Source organism: Stigmatopora nigra, chromosome 8, assembly GCF_051989575.1.
Source record: "Stigmatopora nigra isolate UIUO_SnigA chromosome 8, RoL_Snig_1.1, whole genome shotgun sequence".
In the NCBI taxonomy this organism is placed as follows: domain Eukaryota; kingdom Metazoa; phylum Chordata; class Actinopteri; order Syngnathiformes; family Syngnathidae; genus Stigmatopora; species Stigmatopora nigra.
In genome coordinates this window covers 8847987-8861451 of record NC_135515.1, presented here as the reverse complement: position 1 = coordinate 8861451, position 13465 = coordinate 8847987, and the positions used below count along the sequence as shown (strand labels likewise).

Below are 13465 nucleotides of genomic sequence, written 5' to 3'. Positions count from 1 at the left end.
CACCCCTCTCACTATAAATAAGCCCAGCCTAGTTCCCAAGCCCCCCCAACTGGTTCCTGCTGCTCTCTTAGCAAAAGTACTGATGCTCCTCTTGCATCAGGGAAGCAAACGGCCTTGTCTTTTTAGGACAATTCTTAGTAAAGGAAACCAATATACCACATGTTTTTGGTTTAAACAACGAATGCTCATCTATCTACGCAGGCAATTTGAAACAACCTATGTTTTTTTACATTTTCCAAGATAGTGGTGGAAATGATTTCACACATTGAAATTTACACCTAGTGTTTTTTTCTTCACACTCGTCGGCAATGTTGAACTATAGATAGATGAAGAATTCCAATTCTGACCCCTATCTGATACTTATTTATCAGTTTTGTTGTGCAGGGGTAAATTTTAGCGCAATAAAATCATAAAACCCCAAAAACTTCCAAATGTTATTTTAACATACTAATACTAACAAAATAAGATGAAAACTGCGTATGTTATAATAATGCAGTATTGACAGTATTTTTTATTTATTTCTTGGAGGAATGCCAAGCTACTGAAAATGTTTTCCATTATGGAGGGTGAATTTTTTTACCACACCTGTACTCATAAAATATCAAAGTATTTTTTTTTACATCAGCTGCAGCTCTTTTTGTTCCCTTAAGAAAATATCTCCAGATGCTTCTATGATGCCTGCAGGACAGTCAAAGGAAATTCCAGGCAAGCCAAATGCAAGAGCAGGAAGAGATGGTGGAGATGTAGTGGAAGTTGTTTATGTCCCCTGCCCACAAATCATCTCTTGCACGTCTCTTCCAGTTGATAAGACAGGGCTCTAATTGACCTCATGTCTTCATCCAAAATCTGAAAGGAAAAAAGAAAAGGATGTCATCGTATTGCCGCAATTAGTGAAGCATTGCCGTTGTAGTCCTCAACACCCTCAGCATCACCAGCTCGGAAAATGGGCAAAACTAGCATGACGGTCAGTGTCAGATTTATGTCATTATACAAAATTAAGCAGTGTCTATAGGTATAATACATGAGAAGTTTGGAATTCTGGAAGCCGAGCAGGTTTAAAATGCAGGTAGGGAATTGTTTGAAATGGGTTTGACCATGTGAATGTGTAAGTGTGTGTGTGTGTGTGTTTAAGAAATTCCAAGCCACAACATATGGGTCTCATTCAAGGATCAAAGTAGACGTGGCGCCTGCTTCACTTGAACCGTCTTTGAGCCCTACCTTTTCTCCTTTTTTGATGAACTTGTTTTTCTTCTCCTGGTTTTGACCGATGTCTTCTGATGCACCGCCAAAGTCTACGTGAAACTCACTATTCCACTTAAAAGGATCACTCCCTTGGGCTTCGGGGTTTCTTTCTTTTAATGTACACATGAGCATGATGGTTTCATACCTGTGGCCTGCTTTGACCTCGTCTTTTTTTTTCGGAGAGTGAAAACCACACCAGGATTTTCTCTCTTTCTCTTGTCTCCACCCTTAGAGCCCTAAATATAGACATGAGTAATGGTTTTTTTTAAAAATAGGTTTACCAGAAAAATGTGCTTACCTAACAAATATGTTGGTTTGCAACAATTGAGATGCTCTTTTGTAATTGAAGTTATTTAACACTCTTTTTGGCAATGTATTTTCAACTCTATTGTTTCTTTGACTTGGTGGCAATGTCTGTCAATTGAAATTCAGATTTTTATTATAACAAAACAATCACGTTTTAGCAGCTTGACTTTTTTGGGGGGTCAATTTCAAATGAAATACTTAAAAAAAAAAAAAAGTCTGTTTTCAGTCCAATGTAGCAAGGATACCACTTAAGCAAAATTGCTGTATTTAAAGATCTGTCTTACAGAAAAGCAGATACTCATTAGGTGTTACTCTCTGTGTGGCAATTTTAATGACAAGTGTTTGCTTCATTTTTGCGTATGTGTATTTGGTTGGTATGCTTTGGAAACCACCAAATAAGTGCATAGAGCATGACTACCCATTACTGAGTGCTATATGGAGCCACCTCTTATATTTAAGTGCCATAAGCAGCTAATGACTTCCTTATTTTTACTGTTTAAAAACCTCTCCCAGTCTGCTTCGAGTCTCAATCAGAAGTAGAGAGAGTTGGAAAAAACATCCGGTAGTTTTAACACTTGAACTGGTTGCCATAGGAAACATTTTATGGTTTAATCTATGGTGACAGTTCTTATTCAGATTAGTTGTTGGGTTGTTTGTGCAAGGTTTTATGACTAGAATGACAGCAAAATATTGCATTAAATGTGCTGAAATGTTGAATTAACATTATGTTAATTTATTGTACTAGAGCCATCATTCATTTTTGTGGTTTTGGGGTATTGATAACAACTTTTACAGTCAGCGCTTATCACAATTTTCCCAGGTTTTTTGTTTCACTGCCTGTAGAGACAAAGGCCTTGTGTCATTCCTCTGAATGAGAGGTCTCAGTGTTGCAGAATCCTTCTCTCGCTTTATCGTCATTCTTGTTTTGCTGCCCAGTCTCGCTGGGATTTGTGCCATCGGGGGCGCCCCCCTCGCTGCAACATCACAATGACAGAATAGCATGAAAACGAGAGTTGTATCATTTTGAAAGCATATTATTGCATTCTCAGGACATCTAGAAATATACTGCCGTGCACTTAAATGTGTTGATTGTGCTACATTGTTTCTTTGTTGAGCTATGGTAGTGATCTAGTAGGTATGGAAGTGTCCTCGGAGTCATATACGTCTCAAGAACTTTCTCCATCTTGAGACAAAGTTGGACAGATGAACAAGGTCCTGAATTGGAAGTCTTCCGCTTACTAGCGTGTAGGCTATTATTAGATTTAGCCTGAGAATTCAGACTAAGGTCAGCAATCAGATTCCTGCTCCCAAATGGTGGAACTTAAGAACGAGATGGAAAGTCGCTCAGTGAAATGATGCCTTTTTCACAGATACATTCGCCAAGGAAAGCCTTTCTCCCTTGTCTTACCAAGTGCTCCTGTACTAATTTTAACGCCCAATTATACAATTTATTTACACCCAATGTCACCAATGATGGACCTAAAATGCAAATTTTATTTTTAAACAATTTTCTCATTCACTAGTTATGATTGTCTGGTGGATTTTCTACTTGATTGTCTAATTGAGATCTCCGTTCAAATGGCTGTGAAATTGCATCTCAAAGATTTACAAACACAACTGTTATTTCTTTCCAGCCAACAGGTTGTGGATCAGCTAGCGGGGTTTCTATTATTAAGTTGACTTTTTTTACACCAGTAACAAGGAAGCCACACATCTGGAGTTGAAGTCTGAGCTTAACACACAAATGATCGCACCTAAAGCTATGCAATCTGTTCTCGCTCACTTGTGACCTGCATGAACCCAATATAGCCTCTGTCAGATTAGTGTACCAGCTTTTCCACTATGGATAATTTATGCAGCATTGGAGTCAAATTGACAGTTGTGTCATGTTTTAAAGTCTGCTTTTGTCACTGAATTGGGAGGCATATACATATATACATAAGCATTGTAGTTCATTCAGCTATCCATGTTTGCTTTTGACTGGATGCTGCAAGCTTTTTTGTGCTGTTTTTAGTTGATGGTGATTGTACAGTAATTGAAAAATCTATTGAATATTCTGTAAATGCTAAAGTGCATGGTTTAGTTTGTGTTCATGTTTGTTTGAGTTCTGTATGCATTTGGTTAATTTTGATTGTTATGGCCACATTTAACTTTTTTTAACCAGAGCGTTACATTTAATATTGGAATGTGGGGTTTAAACGTATGTTCGTCATAGGCGTGCCATTCATTTTTCTCCTTTAGGGGATATTCTCGGAGAGGACAGTGTGTGTCTGTGTGTGTATGTAATGGCAAAGAGGAATGACATTCTCTCATCCAATTGTTAGTCTCGTTCCTCTTTAATTTGCACTTGACAGTACCAGCCACAGTGCAGTTGTTGCTGCCAAAGTATCAGCAATAAAGCTGTAAAGTATAGCGTACAGTTTACCAAGAGGTCGTTCAATGTCATAGCTAAGCCAAAATATCTCTGTAGAATGTTTGGCATCATGTCTCTCGGCTCAACTTCGGCTGCCGCTTTCTGCCTCACCTGGTTTTAGCAACCAAATAATAGAATGAATTATTAGTCTTCCACAACAGTCAACATGGCAAGGCACCTTTTTGACACCATTTTGGTTGTGATCATCTTTGGGTGACTGAAAAAAGGCAATGCATTGCCTAGAAAGGGTAGCTCCTAAAATCCAGATGCTATTTTTAAATAAAGTAAATGATAGTCTACGTATGGATTTCAGACGTCCAGATGTTTGCGGAGAACTGATTGTTTAACCACATTTAGTGCAGACTTTCTGGAGGTAGAGTAGCCCCCCAGTTTGCATGAACATGTGAAATAAAGATGTTCACAGTGCAGTCCTTGTGCACGCTTTTACTTCTAGACACGTGGACATATTTTGATCCCTCCTGTGAGGAGGAAATGAAAGAAATTCTACTTATTATGCGAACATTTTTGGAACGTTCAGACAAAACTGTCTGAGCTGTTGTAACTGTTGTCTAATCGTGAGTGATATGTTTGCAAAGACTGACAAATTACCACAATAGAGCCACACATTAGTTTAACCTTTCCAGTGGAAAGAGTAGGATGTGGCCAGTCACAGGTGACTGAATGAAAGTGGGAAAACACTTCAGTTCTTAATGGGGCATTGCTGAACTATTTACATTTTACAATCACAATGTAAGGCCTTCAGAGCATTAAGCTACAAAGTTGGTAGTTTTAGATGGAACTTTTTAGAAAGGTAAGTGGCCATTATCGACCTCACTAATCTTCCATTTTCTTTTATCACAAAGGTCTTGAACTGCTGGCTTTCCATTCCCAGTCTTTGTTTTCAATTTGGTGGAGCAAATCTGAAGGAAACTTTTCTCGATTTTATGTGTAATGAACTGTAATCCTCCACCGTAGGCTGCTTAAGCAGACTGCCATATCTTAATCTGCGTATGAAAAAGTCATTCTCGTGAGAATAATTAAGCTGCCTAATGTTTGTTTCCTCTCAACTTGGCACCTTTTTACAAGGCAAGAACCTCATTCCAGACACTGATGTAATTTCTCATATAGAATCTACCCAAGACACAATGCAAACACTGTTGGAGCAGATCTGAGACGCAGATTTTCTCTTTTCCCCCCACTTTTACTTTAGTCACATTGTGATAAGATACCGCACAAGGTGGTTTTGTGTTGTTTTAACACCAGCCTTGAATCCACTGCCATTTGGAAAGACTGAAGTGAGGTCATTCACCCGAGAACTGACTTCCTTTCTCCAGAACAAGTGAAATTTGCCACCCAGCACATGCGGTCATTTTGTTTTGTCTTCCGTCAACTTTTGTTTTTACATTTTGCACTACTTGCCTGAATATTATCCTTATTGGGTATATATTTCCAAAGTGTGGTGCTTGTATTTAGACTGGACCACTAGAAGTGGGTGCTTGACTACATTTCCTTGACGATAAACTAATCAAATAGTCATTGTCTTTGAAATCATACATAGCAGCGGCCTCTGTGTTTGTGTAATGTCGCTCCCTGTAAAATACATGTTCTTATTTGGACCGCGTGTTGTAGCCAAGTAGTTTTGCGTCAGTTAAACCATATGTTTGTTTTTCTTGTGAAGGAAAGTTAGTGTTTTTTCTGAATTCAAGTTGTATTTTAGTGATTTTCGTGTCAAGTACCAATTTGGTCAGAGTTCACTTGAAATATGCACAAAGATTGAAGTGACATTCTGTGCATACTTCTGCTAATGATGCAGCGCAGTGGAAAGCAGTCAGAATAGCACAACAAAGATTACAGTTCCCTACTTATGAGTTCAGATGGTTGCCTTGCTGTTTTCTGGATAGTTTTTGCCAAATGAGCCTTAGACAGATTGTGTGTTGGCAGGTGATCACGATATGCCTTCTGCAAATCGGGTGCCTGTGGGCACAAAGGCTGTAACGACCCACAAACACATGAACTCAAAGAACATGGCATGCACTTGAAGCCCAAAAGGAATTTCATTGCTCATTTGTTTTCTTTTTTCTTTTAATCTCAATCGGGCCTTTCTTTTAGCTCTTCAGCGGAAGGCCCCTCGGCATCACAACATGAGCCATTGTTGCACCATAGCGCCGTTTTGACAATAGACGAAAATGCTTTAGCACCTTTCTGGCTGGAATGTCTCCATATCAGATAAAGGGTCTTGATAGAATAGAGCAGGAAGTGTAGGAAGTGTTAGTACGGGAGCTTCAAGACTCCCAGCTTGTAGCTATTGTAAAACAATATTTGTGTTCCTGCAAGGTGCTGGAAGTTGACTCCAGTGCAACGCCGCATCAAGTAATGTGCTTACTCTACTTTGGAGCTCAGCAAATCCAATCAATTGTGATTCAATAAAAGGTTGTCTACATACTCAAGTAAAAATGAGTGTTTAGACATTATAGAATTTTAAACAGCTGAGGGACGCATTTGGTGAGAAAAATTGTCAGTATAATACTATTTAGAAAAAAAAAATATATATACATAATTCTATACCAAATCAAATGTATTTCAAAAGAAACATTTGAAGAAATAGTTGGAATAAACTGAAGAGACTTGAGACATTAGTTTAAATAAGTGTGATCCCTGTGTAGTTTGATGTAGGACTTTTATTCTTTTTTTTCTGTCATGTTAACTTTTTAGCTGGATGCGATTGGATGATTCATTGGACGTCTGTTGCCATCAATAAGTGTGTTCTTTTTCCCCACTTTACTAACTCCCATTGCCCAACTCTGATCTGCACTGACTGTAAATTAATTAACCTAATGATCATTTTTGAATAGATGTCCACCCTGAAAAGGTTAAGTATAATACTATTGCATTGAACTCAATCTCCAAAAGTACAGTTTTTCCTCCTCCCTGAAATTTAAGTGCAGTCTTACCAGCTAAACGGTGGCTTATAAAAATGAAAATAACCAATGCCTTTTCCCCAAAAACATCTTGGCCTACAACACCAACATATTTTAATGTTGGCCCTGATGGTGGCATGAGGAGAGCCAAGTACGACGTACACTCCTACTTGCTTGTAAAATGTTGGAGAACCACGGGTTTAGAGAACATTTATGAGCAGCAGGTGGCACTATACTCCCTTTCCGGTGCTCGTCCTTTTAGGAAAAGTAACGACGCTACAATCTGTGCTTTCGATCAATAGGAATCCCACAAACTAGAGAATGAGGGAGGTGCTGTTTGGACCATTTGGTGCTTTATTCTAGAGTTTTTTTCTTTCTTTCTGTGGTTCAGTGGAACTCCCTGGCTCTCTTTGGTACTGGGCCACATCGTCTTACAATGTAAGCACGTTGCAATATGATCCTCGGTGCCGCAGACATATAATGTCACTGTCTTTTCCGTCTCGGCCTCAAGTGCTGGTGTGTTGGTGCCTGGGAGTGTCTCAGGGCACCGTCAGCCCTTTTTGGTCGTCGACAATTAGTGGCCAAAGAGAAATTAATTCACTTCATTTCCCTTTCGTGTCACTTTTTTGCATCTGCCTGAAATGTCAATGTAATTTGCCCAGTGTGCTTTACTGTAGCAACTGTTTTGCTGACTATTCCGTCGCTGTTGCGCCGTATGTTAGCAATTAGAGTATAGTGCATTTGGCACTCTTGAAAAGAGCTATGAAGATTGAGATCCAGTTGCTTTTGGATCTTCCTCCCATGGGTCAAAAATGAATTCTCAGCCTTAATTCTGTTGCTGTGATTGTCCCCTTTTGCTGTTAAACTAACAAAGATACACTATCGGAGTACGCCTTAACTCTTCTGCTCAAAGTGTTATCTCTCCATTCCATCTAGTCACTTTTCTCATTCTATTCTTACCACAAGAGTACATTCTCTTTTCTTCGACCTGAATTCATAGGATCAGTATAAACAATGTCTGTTTAAGACATTGAACTTGGCCATAACATCCAACTACGGAGACTGAGCTCTTCTGTGATTAATAAGAAAGTGTTGTGTCTAACTAAAAAAAAAAAAAATGCACACACAAAGTCCTACTGTGGGCCTGGCAGTGCCATCTGGGTGGTCTGTGCCAGATGTGTTCACCATTAAAAGAATGCTACTGCATTTTTTTTCAAACCGTAAAGAGTTGTGAAGTGTTTGTGTCTATCATAGCAATAAAATTTGACACTTGATTATTAACATGTTAGAAATTGAATATTTATGTTGCAGTAAGGACTTTAAACTGTGATTGTTTTGGGGCACTTTTAGCTTTGCATTGAGAAAATTTAATAACATCTCACATTGCCATGTTTGCCCTAAATGGCCTCCTTTTTATGGTTGCCAGGTGTGTCACCTTTCTGCAGATGAATTTTGGGAAACAGCAGTTGGCCTTTTAGATATTTTTTTATATAATTAATTTGTCAGTGTGTCTGTGAGACAATGTGGAGGAATTAAAATCTTCAACTTCTCACTGAGGCTTGCTAGTGCTTTTCAAACAAAGCTGCCATTCACAGTATGTGCACATGACTGACTGCACCACCTGCAGATGGCCTCTTAACAATAATATAATTCACTGGTATTCAGCTTGTCTACTCACAATGAAGTTACAGAAAGCGCTTAACTATAATTTCTGTTCCTATTGGTCCAGGGAAGAGGACGTTTGTCCTTGACTCATTGGCAGTTTTGAATGGGAGCGTTGACAGTGACCACTCACTGCCAGTCCTACTTAGTACAAATGGTTCGGATGTCTTTCTCCGCCATTGCCAGCTGAACTCTGTCCATCAAATCGCCACTGTATGACTTCCGAAACAATAATCATTTAATAGTTGCATCGTAATCTTTGTTGTAAGATTGTACATGGCTCGGTCAACTGCGTTTCCTCCAAGACTAAAAGCTGCTTTCATCAAGGGCATTTTTATCAAAACATGTTATATAATATACTAATGACTTTTGGCAGTTTTTGCTAGCGTTTCCCATGTCACGGAGAGAGCATTTGATCTGGACTCCCCCCTGGGAGCTGTTACAAATCATCGTCTCTCAGCACCACTGCAGCAAAAGCCCACTACCACCATCCAACAGTAACAAGGCTGCATAGTCAGCACTGCAACTTGTTTATTTTTGTGTTGGGCTTCTTGTCCCTCCATTGTTTCTCAGGGCTCATGTGGGAGTCCCATCGTCGCATTCCTATAGAGTATGTTTCACATCTCTTCTCTCTGTTGGGACGTTAGGCTATTATAGTGTTCCCCAATTGCTCAATCACAAAGTCCAATTCCCTGAACCAAATGAGCAGTTCTCACATTTGGTGCAACTAGTCTGCATTTCAAGAATCCATTCAAACAATATCTAATAAATCTTAACACATTTTGCATTGCTAAAAAAAAAAAAAGAATGCTTGCAAAAAGTTTCAAAAAGGGCCTATTGTAAATTAATACCAATACTGCCAATAGTACTCCACACAAGATCCATTGCAATCAACAATACAATATTTGAAATGTACTTGTATAGGCCTACATACAGTAAAAAAAACTGTTGTATGGAGGCCTACTTAAAATAGTAAATAAAATAAGTGCACTATCTGAATGTTGTTTTCAAAGAAAAGTTGAGTTGCACTTCTCATCTGTAGTGTTAACATTGAAGTGAAATATTGCACATTTTTATAAATTCCATATTCTGTGGATTTACTTATTGTTCATATGATATACGCAATTTTATGCATTGAATTAAAACAGATTGTAAAAAGCTTCTAAAAATGGGCAAAATTCAACATTTTCACTTTGAGTTCTCTCTTATATACTAGTCTTAAACCCTCTGAATTTAGTTCCACGATTCACTTAACAACGTAAAATAGCTATGTAGGTAATTCATCAATCTCATTAGTGAGTTCATTTAGCATCCTCTTAATGTTTAATGTACCCTTGATGAATAATAAATCCTTTCTTGTTTCCGCTGCATTATCATTTGCAGTGTTTTTTTTTAAACACATGAATATCTATATAGCTTTATTTCCTGGACTTCTAAGCACTGTTTTGACTAGTACAGCTAAATTTAATGACATAGGGAGATCTAGCATGTGCTGTGTGGCCAGTGATGTGGTTCATCAATCTTTCTGATCAGTATCCTGAGGGAACCCAATGGTTCGATGGTAAAGTAGGACGTAGCGTTTGGCCTTCGTATAAATACGGGGAGCTCGTGCCTCCCTTTTCTGTTTCCTGCTGGAGAGCCCTTGAGGACAAGTTTTTGAAGAGGTTCCGAGGGTGAGCATAATTGCTTAATGATGCTTTGTGGTGCTATGACTTTCATTGTTCTTTATTTTTTTGCCTTAAGTTAAGATAAGCTAACATTGAGTTCAAATGGATGGGAGATATATCGCCGTCCAGGACCACTAATGCGTTGAAAACCCAGTACAATGGGAACCTTAATGGAGTGTTTGGGTTTCCAAATGAATTTAATTCAAGTTGTAATCCTGCTTTGTTTGGAGCTTGAAAGGGTTTGACAGTGACCATCGCCATAATTCTATTTAGGTCACACAAGCAAGCCTGTTGGACATTGATCTGTGAGCTTTGGTTGTAGCACAGCAAAGCGGGTCACTCAAAGAGTCCAACTGTGCCCCACAGTTGTGGATGTCTGCGTGAGGATATGTAATAACATGACAAATGACTTCAGAAATAGAGGTTACAACATTTAGGAATAATATCACATTTTCACTTTGAGATTGTTTTGTTTGTAAAATTTTACTCCAAATTTTAATGCATACAACAACCTTTCTTCAACCTGCCATTTTGTAACATTTTTGTTTATTTAATGACTACATTATTTTTTCCACCTTCCCTTTTTGGCCTTATCTGTTTTACCTTGTGGTCTTGACCCCTCTTTGTCTGTATCGAATTATTCCATAAATACTCCCTTTTGGTCCAAGATTGCAGCGTTCACTGTCGCAATGGAGGACGGTGACTGTGAAATTCCATTTTCATCAGACGAGCGGGACTCCTGTCCCGTTTCCCCAAATCCAGATAGGGACTGTGATCCCCAGGAAGTACCGCTCACGGGTTCTCCTCAAACCACGCAGGTGGATATTATTGTATCCCTTTGCACTTGGCCTGTATTTTAATAGTGATAATATCTAAATGTTCAGGCAAGGAATGAATTGAGAGTCACGGCATGTTTCTGAGATGAAATGGTCTGATGGCTCTCTCACGACCACTCCATTATTCATCTGTGTTGTGTGAATGCCAGCGAGCCGTCAGACTTTTTGTAACTCGAGCCCAGCCTGAGCATTAAACCCAACTTAGAGTTTGTCAGCCCGCTGCAATGACTTCCAACATGCAATAGAGAAAATCTTTTTATGAACCAATGCACCTTTCCAAATGTAACACTTGGACAATCTATCACCTCCTTCACCCTGTGTGTGACTACCCGCTCCATGCATGTTTGAACCCGACACATCTAGCATTCGAGCCATTCCGATGACTCCGAGGTGGAGAACATAATGCAAGACCATCATTTAGAACATGAGCACCCAAGTCCGCAGCACCAACATGACGAGCCGGAGGTTCACGATGCGGTCGGAGAAGCCGAGGGGCACGACCACTCTCCCGCTCCGTCATCTTTGCTCCCCCCAGTGGCGGTTTCAGCCTGCTCGGACTCGACTCCTGAGCCCGCTTTGCCTTTGCGTGTGGAGTTTGACTTGCCTTCCCCAGTCAGTCCCAGGCCCAAAAGTCCATGGGCACGCTTTGACCCTTACAGCAATAATGAGGTAACATACAGGGGTCGGAGTTCAGGAAAGATGCACTTTTTTGTGGGTTAGTCAATGTATACGTGCCATTGAAATGGTTTATGTTGTGATGGAGCAGGAAATGACTGTTGTTTGGTGTCGTAGTAGTGATGAAGTTTCAATTTTTTATAACCCCATTCTGATCCCCTGCATTTCCAATGATTGAATCAGTGACATCTTTAGTTGCATAGGGCTGCTTTATTGGTGTGACTATGTTAAAAAAGATTTTACTTGCATAATTCACTGTACCATTATCGGTGTGCAACACCACCTAAAATATTTTTTTCCAATGATTTTCAGGATCAAGACAAGGAATATGTGGGCTTTGCAACACTCCCAAACCAGGTGCACCGCAAATCGGTGAAGAAAGGATTCGACTTCACTCTCATGGTGGCAGGTAGAATCCAATCTGACCTCGTCAGCAGCAACATTTCACCCTAAACTCCTCAAATCCAAATGCCTGACCTTGCTTGTCCTTTCCTTTCTTATTACAGGGGAGTCTGGCCTTGGAAAATCCACATTGGTAAACAGTCTCTTCCTCACAGATCTTTACAAAGACAGGAAGCTGCTCAATGCTGAAGGTAAACAACACAGCAATTACTGTGCCGACAAAAATGATCTATATGTTTTCCAATTTGTTGTCACTAACAAACAAATTATTACCTTGGCTTTATCACTGCACTCTAATGAAGCTTTTATACACATTTGGCTATGTTAACCTTATTTTGGGGAAATTTGTTTTCAATGACATTATATATATTTATATGTATATATGCATATAAATAAAGGCCACATTAACCACAATAGAATGTCAATGCCATTGTTACACAATCACAGAATATTTATGATACATGTACAATGTGTAAATTAAATTACGATGACCAGGGTAGGGGTTAAGTAACTATAAATGACAAAACCAGAGAGAGTCTCCCAAAAATAATTTGACTTTATTTGTTGAACCTTTTTAGAACGAATTATGCAAACGGTAGAAATCACCAAGCACACCGTCGATATAGAAGAAAAGGGGGTGAAACTCAAACTGACCATTGTGGACACTCCGGGCTTTGGCGACGCAGTCAACAACACCGAATGGTAACCACACACACACACACACACCAGTATTGTATTTTGTTTTTGGATGTCACAAAACCCGTTTTCCGTCTGTAGCTGGAAGCCGGTGGCCGACTACATCGACCAGCAGTTCGAGCAATATTTTCGGGATGAAAGCGGCCTCAACCGGAAGAACATCCAGGACAATCGCGTGCACTGCTGCCTCTACTTCATCTCCCCTTTTGGCCATGGGTACGATTCAGAAACGCCGTCATTTTGGTGGATAAATAATTCATGCAATAGGTCTAATCAAGCGTAGTAGTAGTAGTCATTGGTGTCACTAAGCCTGTTTTAGGCGGTCTTCAAGTCCCCCAAATATTTTCTTTAGCCCCCATAATTAGTTAATTTGCATTCATTCAAGAACCACTGCACCATTGGGTGGCCTGTTTTTAATCATTTATTTTAATTATTATTGTTTTTTTTATTTTTTTTCTTCAAAACATTATTTCTTCAATGTGTAGTAAGTCTTTTTATCCACAGAAAAAGAGCATGTAACGAAAGTTTAATTTTCTTCCAAAAAGTAGACCATCCACTCCTCAGATACCACTGCCACCCCCCCCCCCCCCAAGGTAGTAATATAACTTATAATAGTTTTTAGAGCATCACAAATCACTACCAAGTCTC

At 39.4% G+C, this 13465-nt stretch overlaps 1 protein-coding gene across 4 annotated transcripts in view; it reads left to right on the top strand.

Moving 5' to 3' along the window:
- The first annotated feature begins 924 nt into the window (after positions 1–924).
- The window catches only part of septin4b (septin 4b), a 16449-nt gene continuing 3908 nt past the window's right edge, over positions 925–13465 (top strand). Inside the window, exons 1-7 of one of the 4 annotated variants that reach the window (XM_077721928.1) lie at positions 10095–10214; positions 10877–11026; positions 11408–11713; positions 12032–12128; positions 12226–12312; positions 12700–12823; positions 12899–13033. In XM_077721928.1, coding sequence (XP_077578054.1) covers positions 10898–11026; positions 11408–11713; positions 12032–12128; positions 12226–12312; positions 12700–12823; positions 12899–13033 — 878 coding nt within the window. In that variant the 5' untranslated portion in view covers positions 10095–10214; positions 10877–10897. Of the gene's footprint in view, positions 965–1045; positions 1067–4716; positions 4773–10094; positions 10215–10876; positions 11027–11407; positions 11714–12031; positions 12129–12225; positions 12313–12699; positions 12824–12898; positions 13034–13465 lie in introns of those variants that run through there. The other 3 variants (XM_077721930.1, XM_077721929.1, XM_077721931.1) reach the window with 3 other exon arrangements.